The 22432-nt window shown below is 38.5% G+C and overlaps 1 protein-coding gene across 1 annotated transcript in view; it reads right to left on the bottom strand.

Moving 5' to 3' along the window:
* Positions 1–3553: 3553 nt before the first annotated feature.
* The window catches only part of LOC126249537 (galactose-1-phosphate uridylyltransferase), a 170020-nt gene continuing 151141 nt past the window's right edge, over positions 3554–22432 (bottom strand). Inside the window, exons 7-8 of the mRNA XM_049951200.1 lie at positions 3878–3983; positions 3554–3804 (exon numbers count right to left, since the gene is read on the bottom strand). Coding sequence (XP_049807157.1) covers positions 3708–3804; positions 3878–3983 — 203 coding nt within the window. The 3' untranslated portion in view covers positions 3554–3707. The remainder of the gene's footprint in view (positions 3805–3877; positions 3984–22432) is intronic.

The following is a 22432-nucleotide window of genomic DNA, read 5'->3' as shown; positions in this document are numbered from 1 at the left end:
CAGAGGTAGTTGTAGACAGGACACAACAAACTTTCAATAGGAAATTGAAAAAGAATGTAGGAAAGTCATCGAAAAGGAAGAAAGTTTTGTTGTTAGGCAGTTCTCATGCCAGAGGTGTAGGCCAACTTCTGCAGGAGGAATTAGGACCAGAATACCAGGTCACAAATTTTTTCAAACCAAGTGCTAGTCTGGATCAGGTAACAGAGAATTTAGGTTCACTCTGTAAAGGATTTACCAGGGAAGACACCGTGGTTATTGTGGGAGGGCCAGGGAACAGCATCGACAGAGATCCTGGGTACAGTATAGAGTGTGACCTGGTAAAGATTGCGTCGGCATCAAGACACACCAATGTTGAATTTGTATCTGTCCTGAGACGCCATGACCGGCCTCATTTGAACTCTTCTGTTGGGAGAGTTAATTTGGAGTTGGAACGGCTGCTTGGGTCGGGTGCGGGGGCTCATATTGGTGTGGTTCCTGTTGATTATCTCAGTAGGTGGGACTATACCAGGCACGGCCTACATCTCAACAGGAAAGGGAAGGGGAAACTGGCTGGGGTAATAGCAGGAAATTTAAGGGGGGGAGGCACTGCCATGAATGGTAAAATACCAGTGGTTACAGGTGTTGGAGCAGCACCTTTTTTAGGATAGGTAAGACAGAAAGATGTCAAGTTCTACGAGAGGTCAGGATTGAAACAAATCTTCAGTTTAGGAAAGAAATTAAACAGCACAATTCTAGCACATTGGATCACCAATCACAGCTATCAATTATAAATTTTCACCAATCACCAGATATTTTATCTCCACCAAGTTGTATCTCAGTCCTAGGTAATTCCATTGATGAATTAAAGTCACCCAACCCAGTTGACATAATCTGCCTCTCTGAACACCGTGTGACCACTGGTATAGGAACTAGGCCTAAGCACAATGAGAAACTCAGACAGGAGAGTACTGCAAATGTTAGAATAAGGAAAGGTTCTCATAAAAGTATAATTAAAAATAATGTAAGTATATTTCATCAAAATATTGGGAGTTTAAAGAATAAAGTAGATGAGCTTCTGGTTTGTTTAGAAGATTTAGAAGCCGAGACATTTTTGTAAATGCATTTGAAAACTGCTTCCCCAAGAAAATAGTTAAATATACTCGTAAGAAACCTTGTAACAAACCATGGCTTACTAAGGGTATAAAAATATCTTGTAACCGGAAAAGGGAAATGTATCTGACAGCAAGAAAGAGTAGTGACCCAGAAACTATCAAAAATTATAAAAACTACTGTGTTATATTAAGAAAAGTTATTAAAAAATCCAGGAGTATGTGTATCATGTCTGAAATCAGCAACTCTGATAATAAAATTAAAACAATTTGGAATATTATTAAAAGAGAAACAAGTCAACCAAGAGCAGAGGAAGACAGTATTACCATCAAATTGAATGAAAACTTTACGAAAAAAAAGTCAGAAGTTGAAAATATTTTTAATAATCATTTTCTAAATGTTGTGGATATAATAGGATCCAGGTGTTCATTAGAAGATGCTAGGCTGTTAATGGAAGAGGCCATACCTATGCAATTTGATACAATTGAAATCTCACCCACTTCTCCCTCTGAAATTAGGAAAATAATAAACTTGCTTAAAAGCAAAAACTCACATGGAATTGATGGCATTTCCAGCAAAATACTAAAAGCTTGTTCTCAACAGATAAGTAAGATTCTCAGCCACCTGTGTAATAACTCTCTGGAACAGGGCATTTTCCCTGATAGACTGAAATATGCTATTGTTATACCTTTGCATAAAAAGGGGGATAGATCTGATGTCAACAATTACCATCCAATCTCCCTTCTAACAGCTTTATCCAAAATTTTTGAGAAATTAATGTATTCAAGAGTAGCTTCACATATCTGTAAAAATGAAGTACTAACAAAATGTCAGTTTGGTTTCCAGAAAGGTTTTTCAACAGAAAATGCCATATATGCTTTCACCAGTCAAATTTTGAATGATCTGAATAACCGAACACCACCCATTGGGATTTTTTGTGATCTCTCAAAGGCTTTTGATTGTGTAAATCATGAAATTCTGCTAGACAAGCTCAAGTATTGTGGCATGAGTGGGACAGTGCACAAATGGTTTAATTCGTACCTAACTGGAAGAGTGCAGAAAGTTGAAATAAGTAGTTCTCGTAAAATGCAAAGATCAGCACATTCCTCAAACTGGGGAACTATCAAGAATGGGGTTCCACAAGGGTCAGTCTTGGGTCCTTTGTTGTTCTTATTATATATTAATGACTTGCCATTCTATATTCATGAAGAGGCAAAGTTAGTTCTCTTTGCTGATGATACAAGTATAGTAATCACTACTGACAAACAAGAATTAACTGATGAAATTGTCAATACTGTCTTTCAGAAAATTACTAAGTGGTTCCTTGTAAACAGACTCTCACTGAATTTTGATAAGACACAGTACATACAGTTCCGTACAGTGAATGGTATGACGCCATTAATAAATGTAGACCTTAATCAGAAGCATATAGCTAAGGTAGAATATTGCAAATTTTTAGGTGTGTCCATTGATGAGAGATTAAATTGGAAGAAACACATTGATGATCTGCTGAAACGTTTGAGTTCAGCTACTTATGCAATAAGGGTCATTGCAAATGTTGGTGATAAACATCTTAGTAAATTAGCTTACTACGCATATTTTCACTCATTGCTTTCATATGGCATCATATTTTGGGGTAATTCATCACTGAGGAATAAAGTATTTATTGCACAAAAGCGTGTAATCAGAATAATAGCTGGAGTCCACCCAAGATCATCCTGCAGACATTTATTTAAGGATCTAGGGATATTCACAGTAGCTTCTCAGTATATATACTCTCTTATGAAATTTGTTATTAACAACCAAACCCAATTCAAAAGTAATAGCAGTGTGCATAACTACAATACTAGGAGAAAGGATGATCTTCACTATTCAAGATTAAATCTAACTTTGGCACAGAAAGGGGTGAATTATACTGGCACTAAAGTCTTTGGTCACTTACCAAATTGTATCAAAAGTCTGACAGATAACCAACAAGTATTTAAGAAGAAATTAAAAGAATTTCTGAATGACAACTCCTTCTACTCCATAGAGGAATTTTTAGATATAAATTAAGAAAAAAAAATATTAAAAAAAATAAAAAATAAAGAAAAACAAAAAAACACAATAAAATAAAGTTGTTATATTAACTTAAGTATGTTGTTAAATTAACCTAATTATGTCATGTATTGGAAAATTCGACTCGTTCCACATCATTACGAAATATCGTATTCATGATCCATGGAACTAGTATTAATCTAATCTAATCTAATCTAATCTAATCTAATCTAATCTACCTTCCCTGCTCCACTACAGATTGTTGCTCCCATTCAACACATTTAAATTTCAGTCTGGCCTGAACAGCCAGTCTGTGTGTGTGTGTGTGTGTGTGTGTGTGTGTGTGTGTGTGTGTGTGTGTGTGTGTGTTTGTGGGCACATGCGCACGCTGCATATAAAACAGGGGGCATGAGATAATACATTAAACTTCATTAACAACATGTTTCATTGCTAAATAATACATCTTTGTAAACAATCTTTTACAAATAGCATCTCAAGTAAACGATTTTGTGGATACAGCAACAAGTTTGGCAAATACATTTGTGATGAGCTTGTATATTACAAGTACATTCCTGCTGAAATCATTGTTGTTTGTAATGTATTTCTGACAAATTTCTTAGTCTTTCTGCAGCCTGCTCTGGAGTTAAATCACGTTGGCACTGTGCCAGCATTTCATATCTGAAATCATACAGAACAATTTATATAAAAATTGTCTAATTCAGTTGCAAAAAACATTATCACAATTACTCACCCAACCATAAATTTTTTTACAGTTGCTGATCGAAGGAGGGGAGGATAATAAATCCCATGGAACAGCCAATGATCACCATTGCCTTTATATGGGCCAGTGGGAGCACCTGAAACAGAAAAAGTAAAATAAGTAAAAGCACTACTTTCCAAACGTCTTCTCCTTACACAAAAGTGTGTGCAGGTGTAATACAGTAAACCATCTTTTCAACAAATCTCTGGGAACACAAATATTTTTTCCCTAAATAGGAGCTTTCCTTAAATAGGGTCTTTGTCAAAGTACATGGAAGGAGTGACTCAGAATCGTAATTCAAGAATATTTAGGTGATGTAAGTGCTATTTAATTATAAAATTACCAACATGTTGTGCTAAAAATTTAAATATAGTAAATATATATTTATCACAACTTTCACAGAACACATCCTTTTTTATATACTAAGAAGTCTTGTTTTTAACTCCTAGCATACAATAGTCAAAGAAGTTGTTGCTCCAGCTGGTTATAATTTATAATTGATTCATCTGCATTGAGAGAGTAAAAAAAGTTCCGCACAGTACCAATTCCTTGGACAGCAGCAAAATTTGATGCAACACCCTCTTTTCTTCCTCATCATCATCATCTTCTTCTTCGTCTTCTTCTTCATTGCCACCTCCTACCTGTGTTCCCTCATAGGCATTTCACTTGCCCCACTCTCAGTTATGGAAGTCAGAGTGTCATCAACACAAAAAACAATGTCCTAGAGTGTTGTATTTTCAGAAATATCGGTTTTGCTACTCCAGTCTTCTTCCGGAAGTATCTTCAACAGCAATTTATGTACCAGATGTGCCTTTGTGAAACAATTTAGCACAGTATGTTGTGTTAGGGTACAAAATTCCAGATGGTAAAAGCCATATGCATAGGTTGCACAATAATGAGTCTTATCAGTTTCATCTTCTCAAACAATGAAGTTGACCTCTTCATGGTTGCTGCTCTATATTTGACATTAACAGAGTGAATTATGCTTAGGTCCAGCAGCTGCAGATGACTTGCGCAGTTTGGAGGAACAACACAACATTTGCTTTCCTCAGAAATTTTGTTTTCTTGGGATCTAAAGGCGATACGTCAATCATAAGTACATTTTCCCTTCCTGCTGTGCCCATCTTGGCATCTAAATGGCTGAAAAGTCAAAGGTTTCTGTCATCCTCAGGGACTTATGTTTTAAGTACTAAGTAGCATTTTTGTGTTCTGGAAACACCTACAAATTAATAGTGGGGGCAACTTTTCACTTCTCTCACTATTTACCTCCGTGACATTCTTCTCCCTTCCTAGAACACGATTTTGCAGGAAGAAAATGATAAAAGATGCCAGTTTAATAAGCCTGAAAATTTATCTGTTAATATAATGTTCTCCCAATAGCGTACACTTTCTATGACTAGAGCCTCACTTTCTCCACTTACATTTTGAAACGACAGATTATGATGTTTCTTAAAAAGATTCAACCACCTGTTTGACGCACTAAAATTTTCAGTGATGATCTTCAAAGTGATTTCAGCTCAAGGGATTGCTCCCTCTCCTGGAGAAACATTAATGGTCGCTGGACATTAGTCCTATGTATGGCAGCACTGGTGGATCCCACATCCACATCGTGTTGTCACATCCTCTTCAGTATGACGAGTTTCTCATTGTATCTTTGCAGTCATCAAGTGAGTCTTCAGTTTTCTTGAATAAGATGCCTTCACTGTCAACCTTTGCCTTAGGACTGTAGTAGGACTTCATACGGAGGACATGGGCAATGTCTCTGCATTTTTGTCTTCTGGCTTAAGGGTCATAATTTTTAACTTCGCAGATGATGTCCCACAAGCAACGAAATTCCACCAAAGGGTTTCTTGAAAGGCAGTTATTGTCCCTGTGTTTGAGTTCATTTTTGTATATCACTGTGATGGCGAACTCCACAAGCCTCAGCACCCATCTCACCAGTTAACAGAATCGATTCTCCCAACATACTTTTCCCCATCACCATACAAAGATACCATGCACTTGCCTAGCTGCCGAATCCATGAAACCTAAGCAAGGCAACCATCTATGGAGGTGAGGCCACTACCCAATGGAGCCTTCTGGCTAATCAGCACATCACAACAGTGAAATGTTTGTTGGATAAATACAGCTGGAACTTGATAATGGCCTGACAAACTGCAAGACACTCTTCCTCAGTTGTACAGTAGTCCATCTTGGACTTAGAAAGTACTCTTGAAGCACAAGTTACAACTTTTTAGCATCTTCGTGAACAGCATCTACTTCACAACAGGTACCATCAGTGTGATGTGCTGCCTTGCAGTCTTTGTCACTGAATGCTGGGACTGAAGATTATTTTTGTGCATCCTTAAGAGCAACGAAAGCTCATTTCTGTGCCTCACTAGAGGAAAATTTGGCACATCCCTGCAGTACTTCTTGTAAGGGGTGTGCTTTGGTACAGAAATCCTTTATGAATGAGTAGACGTACAAGCACATTCCAAAAAAATCTTCTCACAACAAAAGAGTGCTGCTGAGTTGGAAAACTTTTGTGCTTTTTTTTTTCTCAAGATTGAGGTGGACTAATTGTCATTTATTAGATGATCCAAGATTTTTATTTATTGGGTGACAAAGAGCTTTTACAGGTCCATGCAGGGTCCTGCAGTTCGAACACGCTTCAATAGGCTGTAAGGCGACTTACATGTTCTTCAAACATCTCTGAAAAAAAATGACATTCAGATAGCAAAGTCCATTTAATGTGTTCAAGCGAGTTGTCCACCAAATATTTCAATGTGGCTGACACCATACCTAATGCAAACGGCATAACTTTGAACTCATAAGAGGGCATCCGGAGTTATGAAGGCAATCTTTTCCCAGTCAGTTTCATCACCACCGACTTACCAGTTGCCTGTCTGCATGTGCATAGTTGAGAAATATCTTGCTCCTTTCAAGCAGCCTACAGTGTTATCAATGCACACAATGGGTAGAAGTTTTTCATGATTTTTTTTTTCAGTTGCCGGTAGTTGATGAAGACACGCTATGTGCCATCCTCTTTCTTCATGAGGGCCACAGGAGAGCACTAAGGGCATGGAAAGTTCAACGAAGTCATCTTGCAGCATCTGCCACAATTCTTCCCAGATTATCTGTCATTCAGCAGTGATATCCTATACATGTGCCGGTTAATTGGTTGATGATATTCAATGTGGATGCAGTATTTTATGATGGGCCACTTGGTATCTCTTTTCTGAATTCCGGATATGAAAGCAGCCAAAAATTGGTGCAGAGCCACTAACGCTTGCCGAAGTCGTACATTGGTCAAGCAGTTTGATAGTAGCGTCCTCCTCTGCATTGTTTGCAGTGATAGTGAAGCACAATTCTTCATTGGTGGAATGAAGTTGTCTTTCCTGACTGGTCCAGCTGTTCCTACGCACATGCCTTTACGTGCGAGTTGTGGCTACTTGTGAGATTTAGTGATCCAAAGTTCTGGATCACCTACCTACCTGCTTGTAATTGATGCTGGCAAGTAGATTCCTTTCACAAGCCTGGGTATCTTTTTGCAATCAACAAAACTTTACAGTTTAGCTGAGCATCTACATTGTCAACTCTGGAACTCATCTTATTGATGATGGTGGGATAACAAACATCTTTAACAGCAAAAAACTGTCCAGAGCAGTTCAATCAGGAACATTTACTTTCCACAGTCAATGACTACCTGTGATGTCTTCAAGAAGTTTCATCTGTGAATAGAAGGATTGCCCCGAGTTGACTAGCACCTGGGCAGATTGGGCGTCGATGATGATAACGAGATTTCTTAAGATTTTGGGGACTGTTGTGCATGGAGGGTTTCCATCTGTGATAGCCTCACCTCCATAGATGGTCACCTCACATAGTTTTCCCATATTTTGCAGCTATGTAAATGGATGGTACATCTGCAGGGCTATAGGAAATAGCATGTTGGGGAGCGAACTTGTCCAGGGTATGGCGATGGGCTTTGTCCCGCATTTCAACTATTAGCATCTCCAACTGACTGGCATTAATAAAATGGTCATGACGGTTGATGTCTTGGGTGTAACAGTCGTAGGAAACTTTACTTCTTTCTCTGCAGCAGCATACAATGTGTCCAGGACATCCACAGTAGGAACATAATGGTGTGATGTCCTCTGTCCACCAACATCTGTTCATTTTCGGGGCAATATACTTAGTGGAGGAATTGATTGTAACTGCACTGATGGGTGCTAGGATGTCATCTGACAGCTGCATCATAAGCCCAAGTTCATTTTCATGATTCATTCAACTGTTGGGGGGAGTGTGTGTGTTTGGAGCTTACGAGCGCTCAACGGCAAGGTTATCAGCAAACTGTTGAGGGTGATTGGTGCTAAGAATCTGCTTCAACATTCTCTATTACCTACTGATGTATCAGGTGAACATTCATGGCTGCTATATCTTGCTTACTTGGTCCAATGGTTGTGGCTGCAATAAAATGCTTTCTCTCTTCTCTTACAAGCTAGTGCACGAGAGAGGTGGTCTTCCACTACACTTGATGAATTCCTCAGTTCTTGTGACGTCCTTCACCAGAAGATCTTGGCAGATGTCTCTGCAACTCCTTTCATCAAGTGTGAGATTTTCTGTTTCTGTCATATTTGGATTCACAATGTGGAATAGGGCTGAAACATTTTATATACAGGATTGCATCTCTTCCCCAGGATGTTGGGTCCTGTTCTTCAAGTCTTCCTCTCTTATGCGGCCATTTCTTCAGTTCAGTCTGGAATTTATCCCAGCTGTTGAGATTCTCACAGTTGTTCTTAAACCCCTGCTTGGCTGGGCCATCCAGGTACACATTTATTGAACACATCATGTCATCTCACCTGTTATAATTTGCAACTCAGTCAAACTCTTTCAGCCATTTCATTGGATCCTCACCAGCATCTGAAGAAACCAATGAAGCAGCTGACTTATTGTTGTTTTGGAACCCATTGGTCTTCTGAATAACTCAACATGTAAATGATGTACTGCTTGTGTTATGGTGGGTGATAACATTACATTACCTAATTGGAGCCACAGTGATATAGATGTTTTGAAGTACTCAGTGGCTCCAACAATGTCATGTCATAACTGGAATGAAGTCAAAATCTGAAAGCAATGTTTTCAATTTAAGTACAGTCCTTAGCACTGAAAGCACTTTTATCATGAACACTAGTGTACAGCCAGAGTAGAACACAACTGAATTCCTGGATGGAGTACTGTTATTTACACAATCATCAAATATTGCAGAACATATAAACCTTAAAAATACAAGAAACTTCAAGAACCTTCCAGAAACGGTTAAAATTAAATAACAAATAATTGCTTGTGGCTGGATTTGAACTGCTGACCCGCAGCATCCCAGCCAGTGACACACACTGCTATGCCATGCTGCATGCAGCACACCTCACAGCAATACAAGATGTTATACACGAGAACAGGAGTATCTAAATGGCATGGAAGTGAATCAAATTAACTTTCAATTTTTCCGCAGGAAATAGCATTACATATGACATTTCATTTGAGAGTTTTCAGCCATAATGACTTTAACATTAGTTAGTCCTTTAGTACATGTTTCATAGATCATTTGAACCATCTTTTTTATTGAAAGTTCACAGGTTATGTATATGCTATTAGTTTTAAGATTAATGAACACATTAATTTTCAGTATTATTTGGGAAATAGGTTTTTAATTTTTTCCTGCCTACCAGTTTTAAATAAAAGTTCAGTCACAGAATAGATGAAGTTGTGAAATAGAAATGAATTCAGGTTAGGTTGAAAGCTTTCCATGCAATCTGCCCAATATCTCATGTTACTACACTAAAAGCAAGTCATCAACTAAAGAAATTACTGTGATGTAGGCAACATTTAGTCTAAAGTGTGATATTGTGTACCGGTTCTATCCATTTCAACTAGTAACTGATAGTCATCAACTCACTAATACTGGTGTCAACATATCCATGTTCCCTAACCATAATACTTGCTGTTCCACATGTATTCTTCATTCTAGTAACTCAAGAAATGAATAAATGTGTTAATCTTTACGTAGGAAATTGTGGATAGGTTTTCATAGATTATTGCTTGGGAGGCAAATGGTACAGTTTGCTGTGTTGTATACAAAGGATGTGAAATATTCCTATAACATCACAATTTACATAACTCTTTTGTGATGCAAAGTGCCCTACAATTTTTTGTGACGCACAAAAACAACTTTTCACTTCATTTTTACTGAATGAGAATTGTTTGATCGCCTCAAATATTTCTACCTTAGACTACAGCAGACCAAGTACTTTGTGCACAAAGTGTACATATTATAGATAATGAATGTGTTGTTCTTCTGTGACAGTGTGAGTAAGGCCCATCTTTCATTATCCTTTCTAGTAGCTTATCAACAGGTGTCTTATGTTTTCAACAACTGTTATTGCTCCAAATGTGTAGGACTCTATTTTTTTTTTCTTCATAGTTACCTTGTAAGCTAAAATAGGCCACATTTTTATGGATAATAACAACTCTATATATTAATTATATATTTCTGGTACTTAATTTAAAAATGCTAAGAATACATAAATACTCATGTTACAGTTACTTTCCACCACTACCAAACTACAATATCGCCCTTAGTGAATTACCCAACTACTAATACTACTGTCAGTACTGAGTTGCTGTCCTATGGGTGAGTGTTAAGTGTGGTGTATATTACATTCAGAGTTCAACCACTACAGATTTTCAGTATCATATGGCACAGCTGCTTCTTTGTGTAATTGTGACAACTCCAGAGTTACCTATCCCCATGCTTGTTATCTACAATCACAGCAGACTGGAGAGCTGTACAAGACAAGTGTTCTTTCAGAGCTGAATGAAGTGCTGCATTTATTTACTTTGTATGTTAATTTTTTGTGTGTTCTCTGTACCCAAATGTGTGCACAGACGAGGCAACAATTTGTACCACAGAATCTATTCTTTTTTTTTTTTTTCTTCATTTATTATGGTCCATTTAAACTGTAGATGGTTGTTTCCACTGCCATTGTCAGCTGGATTACTTGAGCATAAATTAGGGTTTCCCTTATTTCTCAGCTTTGATATTTTTCTGCACTAGCCCTCCACTACTGTGTGACTGACTCTAAAATATGTCTGTACAAAATACTGTTGTGACAGAAGCAGTACAACATTTGCAATGCTGGCTTGAGCATGAACATTCATGAGGAACATGAGTTTTCAAATTATTTGCGGATGTCACGCTGACGTCACCTCTGCTTATCAGTACCTGGATATCAGTAAAATCAGTTGTCTATTTGTTACTGATAGTGTTGCACGTATTTCCAAGTTGCTATTTAAGATGTCACATCAGTTGCTCAGAACCATATGTTTTTAATAGAACATATAAAACACAAAATAACTGAACGCAAATTACCATCAAATAGACAAGTGGAGGTTTTATTTTATAACGTACTGGAAGTAAAATTAAGCATTAGTGAAAGTGGTAATCTTGTGGTTCAAGAGAGCATTACATTTTAGGAGAAAGCAAGAATTTTGATGATAACTATTCAGCATTGTTCACAAAAACTTATTAACTTGAATTCAGAGTGGAGAAAATTGCAAAAGAATGGAAAAAAGTGGCAAGATAAATAATTTGGACAATTTATTTCATATTGCACATGCCAATGCTCCACAAATAAAGAAGTTGCAAGAAGACAAGCCATTTTTAGTTCAATAGAGAGAACCTGGGCATAAAGGCTACCTCACATGAATAGACCGAATACTTGTGGATAAAGAAGAAAGGGTAAGGCAGAGTAAACTGGAAGACAGAAAACACAAGAGAAACAGAAGTGCAGAGAATCTACATCATCTGCTGCACTTCCTTCATTATCATCTGATGAATCAAATATGGAATTTTCAAGTTCAGATGAAACTGACTATGGTGATGAGTTTTTACAGCATATTTCTGAGAGTAGTACATTGGAGAATGCTGTGGCTGTCTTGGATGGTTGAGTGTAAGACATTCTGTATATATTCTTCAGGTGACAGCAGAGGCACTTGGTCACAACACTGAGGAGCTCTATATTAAAAAATCTTCTCTTCACAGGATCAGACAGAAAATCAGGTTTGAAGAATGATATACGTGCAGTCTTACTGTTAACTGGGATGGTGAACTTTTAGCACCATTACAGGTCAGTAAACCAAAAGGAGAGATACTACCGATCACTGTTATGTCTGGGGACAGTGAACAGCTCACCGGCAGTCCAAAATCAGTAAATGGTTCTGGCAAAGAGCAAGTGAATGCTGTTTGGAATGCATTAATGTACTGCACTATTGAAGATACTGTACAAATTCTCTGCAGTGACACAACTGCCTCCAACACTGGCTGTCTTAATGCAGCACGCATCTTACTTGAACAACAAATTGGACAGGGAATTTTATTTCACATGCCACCACCACATAGATGAACTTATTTTACAAACTGAATTTGAATGTAATGAATATGGTATAAGAATCAGTCCTGCTATTCCAGTTTTTCAACATTTGAGAGAAAACTGGAGAAGTATGAATGTAATTTTCACAGTGTCGGAGATTGAGGATTTCTCTGTTAGTGAGTCACAAATTAAAATGATGTTATAAAGTGAATTAGATAAAACGAAAGCAAGAGGTGATTACCACAAACTCCTATATATTTTTGGGAGGAGACTTTGGAAGAAACCTGGAAATATATCTTTCTGGATTAAAGCATCAAGCAGGATGGGTGGCAAGAGCAGCTTTTTGCTTAAAAATTCTTCTGCCAAGTTCAAACATTGCACACAAGCAAGCACACCTCACACACACACGACTGCTATATCTCCAGCACCAGCGTTCTGGTTTGAGCTGCCGGAGGTGGTGGTCATTTGTGTGTCTCTCTCCTTTAATTATAAGGGTTTATGTCAAACTGCGGCTTCAGCGCAATGGAGCTGTAAAAGCTATTCATCTGGATTGCTGCTCCTTAAAAGAACTGAAATCATATGACAGGATACATTCCACTATTTCAAAAGTAGTTACATGGAAACTGGGTCATAATTTGTGGTATTTATCAGAACATTTCTTTCTCTTATCACTCTCTGATGATGAAGTAGATGAAGAAACTGAATCAGTCCTGCCATTCCAGTTTTTCAACATTTGAGAGAAAACTGGAGAATCTACAAATGGAAAACATATATATTTCTTTCTGTGGAGAATTGGCTGGACCATTATATGATAAATTTACTATTGTTCTGATTACCATATAGTATTTGTTTTAATTCATTAATTTACATCTTCTAATTCAATCTCATCTTCATTTCAGAGAAAACATTAGCCGACTTCTTGTCAATTAAGAGCAGAGATCTGTTCTCTTGCCTGAATATTATGGACATTAGTTTTATTCAAGAATGCTATTCAACAAGGACAAGCAACACTTTATACTTGGACTCTACAAGGATAGTTAATGAGTTAGAAGCTGGTAATAACTCTGCTGAAAGCGTGTTAAATTAATGCAAGATTTTCATGGACTACTGGCCATAGACGAGAAGCAAAAGGAATTTGTATTGCATTGCATTGAAGAACCTCATAGACTGTACCTAGAGTGCAAGAAACACCTAAAAGAAAATATTGGTTGGTTGGTTGTTTGTTTTGGGGGAAGAGACCAAACTGCGAGGTCATCGGTCTCATCAGTTTATGGAAGGACGGGGAAGGAAGTCGGCCGTGCCCTTTCAAAGGAACCATCCCGGCATTTGCCTGGAGCGATTTAGGGAAATCTCGGAAAACCTGAATCAGGATTGCCGGACGCGGGATTGAACAGTCGTCCTCCCGAATGCGAATCCAGTGTGCTAACCACTGCGCTACCTCGCTCGGTAAAGAAAATATTCTCAGGCATACTAAACACATCCTAAAAAGCAAAATGGTATTTAATTTTTATTTTATGCAGTCCTCAATAACTTTTACAGTGACTAAAAACCACAAAACCTGAAATTTCCAACATTGAAATTTCTCATTCTAGTCTGCACAGTTTAATGTCATCCTACTGAGATGAAATTTTTTTACAGAGTAAATCGAACCCAATAGAAAACATTTCAGGGGTGAGTGTAAACGTTTCCAAAAGATAATTTTTTGGGGCAAAATAAGGGACACCCTAGCATAATGCAGAACAACAGCATTACCACTATAACAAGCGACTCCCTGATTCACTGTTACATCTCATAATCCGCACTTCTGTGATCACTTGCACCAACACAATGTAAATTCTTGAGAAACCATTTCATTTGGTGGTTGCCAACCTCAGTTCTCTCTTCTCCATATGTACAGTGTTTTGTCTAGCAGGGGTGGCACTAAACCAACACATGGTTGAATGCCTTGCGATGTCTACTCTGATCATCCTGGATACTATTGCTGCTTATCGTCCAAGACATACCAGGTTGTCTCACTCCTCAGTGCTCCTTTGGGATCCTACACCCTTAATGCCTGACAGGCATTACCCGCTTCATCTTTGTAGAGTGCACAATCCCAAAATTTGTGTTATGGATGGCCTATACTACCACAGATTCAACTATCATTTGCCTGTCAAGGTTAAGGAATCTCATTTTTAGTCTCTCTCTGGTGTTAGGTAGAAATTCGTATGTTCTCCTACCAGTGCCTGAAGTGTCTAATTCATTTTGCCACAGTTCTAATATACCATCTTATCTTAAATTTTTCATATTGGCATCAGTTGCAAGTATCCTTCATACTTTATGGATGACTGTCTACAACTGACTTAAACCGACAGACTGCCTCAGCCTGCACTAGTTATTTCTGGAATACTATGTAAAGGTGTCAGTAGGTTTTGCAAGGACGTTGAAGGATATGGTTATCTAAAGGGAGTTATTTTAAGAACAAAAGATGGATTTAAACTCATTTTCTGTATTCTGACAGTACAGAACACAACTGGGCACAAGGGCAGACTGACATATCATTATGTGCAATCAACATGGCAATGGAAAGATGTCATTTCGTAGGAACAAAGTCCAAAACCACTGGGAGGAAAGAGGTGAGGGTGCATATTATGTCTACTAGGGCGCTGGAACCACAGAGATCATCTTGTTTCGTACTGACTGCATCCTGCAACCAACACGATTTCTCTCCTACACTCCTTATTGGTTGTTCACGAAGTGCTGCATACAGAATCGTTGCCAGTGCATTTTATGGGAACAAACATCTGTCAAGATGATGATCCTACTTGGCACGTAGAGCACAATGACTTTTAATAGAAAATTGCAAACACAGATTTAAGGGGAAAAATTTAGAAATCCGCATTCAAAATTTGTGATACTCAGTGGACTGAGTGGAATCGCACATTCCTTCACCTTCCATGGCCTATGCACAGTGGTGGGGTTACTGGAGTCAGGAGGGAATATAGCACAAGTGCTTGGTTGGAAAAAATTGCCGGATCAGCTAAGAAAAAATTACATAACTGGCCTTTACAACAAACGCAGAGCTCTAGAGATGCAATAGACATACGGTAATCCCATACAATGGCCACGGAGCTCCAGGAGTGACACAGCCAAATGGTGATGGCATCACTTCCAACAGCAGCTGGACAGCATGAGCAGCAGCTACACTCATATCACTTAACATTACAGGGAGCCTTGGGAAGGTGCTGCAAAATGGCATGGCCTTGGATACTGAGGGTAGAAGAGGGTAGACTTTACAAAATTTATGATTTCACTTAAAACACTAGGTATAACCATAAAACTGAACTGATGGTGTCAACCAGTTGTTAATGTTATAGAAATTATCAAATGTTCTACATTCCACTGCATTATATTAATTGAAATGACTATTGGAATGTAAATCGAAAATGACAATTTAACTGTTTGTAAAAATAGAGTGATCCAATCCTTGTGGTCAGCTCCAAAGATCCCATAAAAGTTAACCCCCCTTCAAATTGAGTGCATTACAAGCCAAAACAGTATTCTACAAACAAGTTCCCAAATTGGTTTTAAAATAAAAAATTTAATAACAGATAATCTAAAAATAGTAAAACTTATGGTCATAATTACAGTTACCTCACAAGTCTGGGTGTAAGTAACATTAGACAACAAGAATCGCCTGGAGACCAATCAAAACTCAAAACTAAACTCAAACTTTCAAAATGATAAACTAAAATATATTGAGGCAGCAAAGTACTGGATAACTGGACTGTACGATGATTCTGCAACTGTAAATAAATAGCATCTAACTGCAAAAATGGTGCATATTTTCTTCAACACAGATTGATTTTGGGACTGTCAGGCCCATCATCAGATGCATTTGTTCACAGAGCAACATTCTGCAAAAATTACATTACATCTGCAATAACAACATAAAAGCATTGCTCATATATTATATGCTACAAGTTGTCAGACCTACCGGTTATTACATCAGAGTTAAAGTTCTTGTGGATAAGTCTGTCTCAGCATGAGATTACAGTTATTTCTAGAGACAGACCAGGTATTTAACGAATAATATTTTCTATTTTATTTGTACTGGTGTCATTATAGAGGATGGTTATAACTAAACTTTTGCTACTTCAGAGGGCCCTATGAAAAACAAGTGATCACAGGACAATGAAGCTTTGTGGAAGCATTTGTAAGGGCATGTGGATGAGAAATACAAAATAAACCATTAAAAGCAACATATTTTGATTTCCATATGAGAGGGGTAGCATTTGTTAATGGTGTACCAGGTTACAAACATTACTGAATATGATGACCTTCTGCTGTCATGGCAGTCTGGAATTGCATTAGAGATACCACTTCACAGTTGTTCACAGCACTTTTCAAATGATGGACCATGGAATGTTCAACCATCGTGACACACCTCAAGCACAACTTGAAGATTGCACATTATATTCAGCTTGTGGCCCAAGTGGCTGTCAGCCTATCACATGACAAATTCCCAAATAACCAGTTAATTCAACCTTACGAATCATGTTCTTCGAACTCAGTGCAAAAAGTGGACTTCTCCATATTCTCTTAAAGCACCAATACTCATGAAGAGTAGCAGCGCTATTGTTGTTGTTTTGATGAAATAGATTTACAAGAAAAATACCTGCTCATCTTGTCTAGATCCATGTTGACTGTTTGCAACTGTAATCCACACTCACACTTGTGTTTCAACCCTACGTCATTGTACCAGTACCAGTGCCAGTGCCTAATGGCATGTCACAATACTAACACTACTAACAATGCAAATCCTGCAGGGTAAAGTCTGAACATCATTGCCATAAAGTTCAATACTCACATGGTGAATAGTTTTCTGTCTACATTGGCTCACATACTGAAAGTATAATTGTAATCACCTTCTATATTGCTGGTAACCAATTTACATTCAAATTAACCAATTTTCAGTGGGAATGTGTATATCACTCTCTACAAGCATCAGCAATTTATTGCATTAAAAATAAACCTCTATGATAAAAACAAGTGATTATTATTGCGAAAGGACATGAGATACAATAAAATACTATTTTTATGACCTATGGGCTACACAGTCACAGGTTAAAGTTAGGTAAGGTTCACCTGTGAGACAGTCATATGACACAATAATAGTTGCCAAAATCAATAGAAATCACTGTGTTTGGCCTATGGTGTGACTACTCAAAAATCAGACAAAATATAATTAGAATAATATTTTTTACCTTACACATATTAAATGTCATCACATAATTGTTGCCAATATGCAAGCAAGTGTAAAAAAATACTCATAAGAATCATAACTTCTAAGTTGTGGTAACCAATTAAAACTATCAACCAGGGAGAAATCATTCCACCAAAATAAGTAAAGCTGATCTCAAGTAAATTAAGCAGTATTTAGCATTTGGCATAGGTTTTCCTTTGAAATACAAAATTACACAAAGTGATAAGTTGGCTATGATAAAGCCACAGCTGTTAAGTGTTTTTCATGCCACAGTTAGACAGACTGCTCATGTGTTAAAACTGTGAAGGTAGCTATTATTGTCAAGCATATCGAATGCTTGATCATTAAGAGCCATACATTTAAATTTATGCTATGATTTAATTAGAACAAAGATGCAAAGTCTAAAGGAAGGAACTAATAACCTATTATAATGATGTAGAAAGTTAACAGGAAATTATCCAAATTAAGAGGTGTGTCACCTACTTGAAACTGTATGTGGTTAAAGTTCAGGGTTGCAGATTCAGCATTAAGGCAAACTCTGTTCATGATAGATACTTGTGGTTTGAGGTTCAGACAGAAGCTCCTGTCAGGAGCCACAAAGGCATTTATGACATCCTTGTCTGTATACGTCTAGTCTAGCTGTGCAGAGACAGAGAGCAGACCATGGTAGTGAGCAGCACCATTTCTTCTTATTAGCAGTCGACAATACATGGCACGGTATGAATAGCATCACCCAATTTAAACACCTATCAAGAGGCTATGTGTGCAATGCAGCTGAGAGCTGGAGCTTTGAGTACATCACCGAGCATGATGATCACCGAGGAGAGGGGCGGGACAGGGTGGGTGGCCAGCTTGCAGAAACTAGATGCATGCGGTATCAGTGTGTTTGGTGTGTGACTACACGTAAGGGAAAAAAAAGAGTGTCTGGAGTTCATTTCCAGGATAGAAATAAATAAAATAAAATAGAGGTAACTGGATACTTTTTGGGATGGGTTTTGAAGGGCACGACTTCCCGTTCAGTTCATGGCAGTGTCTCCAAAGCAAAAATATTTTGCATTTCCTTAGGGTTGCCACATTATACTGGAAGCTGAAATGAGGAGTTCACAGGGAATGGATAGATTAATAGGTTACCTTTAAGTAGTTACAGGCTGTGGCAGGTCACAAAGTATTTCCATTTCCTTTGGGAAAACAAAAGATGTTTTCAGTTCTGTGAATAAATTTCCTACAATTCAACGGCAATGTAACATCTCAGATTAATTTTAACAACTCCACTGTAGATAAGACATTTCTATTATGATATATTTCAAGAATGCTGTCTCCTGCAATTTTTAGCAAGGCAGCAGTTTGGATTTTTACTCTAAGGATTTTCAATTGACTTCCCCTCTGTGGAGACGTGGACAATATCAAAGTTTAATTCTTAGTTCTGTTTCATTAGTCAAAGAAGCTAGAAGCTTTTTTTGGAAAGCTCTGGTTTGAGCATTTAGCTACCATTTTATGAAAGCATGGTTTAATGAAGCATTACTGTGGCAAGCATATGAAGTATTAGTCACAATAGTATTAGAATGCACTGAGTGTGTGCTGGAAGTTAATACACTATGTGATCAAAAGTATACGGACACCTGGCTGAAAATGACTTACAAGTTCATGGCACCCTCAACTGGTAATGCTGGAATTCAATATGGTGTTGGCCCACCCTCAGCTTCCACTCTCAGACATAGGTCCAGTCACATGCTGGAAGGTTTCTTGGGGAATGGCAGCCCATTCTTCACGGAGTGCTGCACTGAGGAGAGGTATCGATGTCAGTCTGTGAGGCCTGGCACAAAGTCAGTGTTCCAAAGCATCCCAAAGGTGTTCTACAGGATTCAGGTCAGGACTCTGTGCAGGCCAGTCCATTACGGGGATGTTACTGTCGTGTAACCACTCCGCCACAGGCCATGCATTATGAACAGGTGCTCGATCATGCTGAAAGATGCAATTGCCATCCCCAATTTGCTCTTCAACAGTGGGAAGCAACAAGGTGCTTAAAGCACCAATATGGTCCTGTGCTGTGATAGTGCCATGCGAAACATGGGGTGCAAGCCCCCTCCATGAAAAACACGACCACACCATAACACCATTGCCTTCAAATTTTACTGTTGGCACTACACATGCTGCCAGATGACTTTCTACGGGCATTCGCCATACCCACGTCCTGCCATCGGATCGCCACATTGTGTACCGTAATTTGCCACTCCACACAATGTTTTTCCACTGTTCAATCATCCAATGTTTATGCTCCTTACATCAAGTAAGGCGTCGTTTGGCTTTTACCGGCATGATGTATGGCTTATGAGCAGCGCAACCATGATATCTGTTTTCTCACCTCCTGCCTAACTGTCATACTACTTGCAGTGGATCCTGATGCAGTTTAGAATTCCTGTGTGATGGTCTGGATAGATAGCTGCCTATTACACATTACAACCCTCTTCAACTATTGGTGGTCTCTGTCAGCCAACAGACGAGGTCGGCCTGTATGCTTTTGTGCTGTACACGTCCCTTCACATTTTCACTTCACTATCACATCAGAAAGAGTGGACCTAGGAATGTTTAGGAGTGTGGAAATATTTTGTACAGACGTATGACATAAGTGACACCCAATGACATGACCACCTTCGAAGTCCATGAGTTCCGCGGAGTGCCCCATTCTACTCTCTCACAATGTCTAATGACTACTGAGGTTGCTGATATCGAGTACCTGGCAGCACAATGCACCTAATATGAAAAACGTATGTTTATGGGGGTGTCTGGATATTTTTGATCATGTAGTGTATCTGCAGTGCACAAAAAAACTAAAGAACGAGGCACAAAATTCTATCTTTTGTAATTTAACACTAAGTACTAATCCTTTAGAAATTTAAATTTGCAGAGTTAACTGCCAAACAGCGACGGAAGATCATATCTTGTACATGGTGCCCAAAAAGATTAATTACTATGGATGCACAACTATTACACATTATAAAAAATCTTTTTTATAAAGATATGAAACCAAGATGTGTGAGTAGTGAGCCAAGGCACAGTCAAATACAAAGGCAGGACAAACGCTGCAGGGGAGACTGTGAGAAATCAGTAAAATACTCCATATGTGCGCTTGGAAAACACAGTGTAATGAGTGGACACCAAATGCAGAAATGTGCTGCTTAATTTAAGCCCTTGGGAAGTACTGGGTTTAGTTTGTGGAGGATCACCAGAGATCACAGCTGGTGGCAGTGTCAAATAACTACAGTATTGCTTTACCCTGTCAAAATATAGGCTCACTGTGCAATTGAATAATTCTAACACAGCATGCATGGGTGATGTGAGCTGCAAAACTTGGTACGATTCCTTGTAAGAAAGATTTCTTGATTTTTTCCCCCTTTTTTAACCATAGGATTTCTCAACAGGACTCAGTCCCATTCTCATTCAGATTCTTTATTGGTCATTCAGAATTATTACATGTAATAGACTTTGTCAGTTCACTTAACCTATTAATTTTACAAAATAAATTTTTACATATTTGAGTTGATATTGGGCATTTCTAAAAATTCTTCTAATGAATAGAATGGATTAGTTAACAAGAAGTTATGTACATTTTCTTTAAATAATTTGTCAGGCTTGACAATTTGTTATATATTTTAATTGCCATATACTTATGACTATTGTTAGTTTTAGCTAATCTATTTTGTGGCAACAGCAGAGAAGTATAGGTTCTTCTATAGTGGTGTGTATAGGGTGGCAATATGCCATCTTTATTACCCCTCTTTATTTGTGTAGCTGTTGCCCAAGAATTATTCCATTGCATTCTCTTCCAAATAGTTGTAAGTCTCCTGTCTAACTTTAACTTCACCAGGGTCAATACCCATTGGTAATTATTCTAATTCGAAAGTGGAGCTCACCTTTCATCTGCACACAACCTCGTAAGGAGGGGCCCCAGTCTACTTACGGATTCAAGTATTACAGGCAGGCATAATATATGGCAAATACTTACGCCAGTCATTGTGAGTTTCACTGATGTAATAAGGAGGAAGCGTGTTAGTTATGGTTTTGTGTATGCGCTCCACCCTCCCATTTGCCTTGGGATCAAAAGGTGTTCTCTTTCGTTTCTTAATATTTTGAAGCTTACAGACTAGGATCAATAATAATAATAATAATAATAATAATAATAATAATTTTCTTTGGGCCTTTGTCCTGCTTCAGTGGGGGGGTCAGCCGTGTTACTATAGATTTGGCAGTGTTAGTAGCAGACAGTGGCCGGATGCCCTTCCTGTCACCACCCCGACCCCCCCCCCCCCCTCCCGGGACAGAATTAGTGTACCCCAGCTGTCTGCATTTAGTGTAAGCCATGAAATAGTGCAAACGTATTCAAATGTCTGCGAGCCATGTAACTGAGGCAGAACACGGGGACCAGCCTGGTATTCACCTAGCAGGATGTGTAAAACTGCCTAAAAACTACATCCATGCTGGTCGGCATACCGGCCCTTGTCGTTAATCCACCGGGCGGATTCGATCTGGGGACGGTGTGCCTACCCGAGTTCAGGAAGCAGTGAATTAGTGCTCTCGGCTACCCTGGCAGGTCAGACTTGGATCAATAATAACAACATAAAATTTGTCCTTCAGTCTGCAACTATTGCCTCTAGACTTCTAATGGGTAGAAGCAAATGTGGAGCAAAGGTTTTTGCCATTGTTTCTGCTGTCATGTCAGCAATCAGTACCAATACTTGGTAGTGCAAGAAGTGATCAATAATCGATAATGTGTACTTGCTGTGTTTGTAGAAACAGTCCTAGCATGTCAAAAGCTACTACTTCTAAGGGTCTGACAGCCTCAGGTAGTGTTTGCAGTGCAATTCTGGGCTTAGTCTGGTTTGCTCGCTGTGTGCAAAG

Source organism: Schistocerca nitens, chromosome 3 (assembly GCF_023898315.1).
Source record: "Schistocerca nitens isolate TAMUIC-IGC-003100 chromosome 3, iqSchNite1.1, whole genome shotgun sequence".
NCBI lineage: Eukaryota > Metazoa > Arthropoda > Insecta > Orthoptera > Acrididae > Schistocerca > Schistocerca nitens.
The sequence above is the reverse complement of the archived record's forward strand: the minus strand, read 5'-3'. Positions and strand labels throughout refer to the sequence as shown.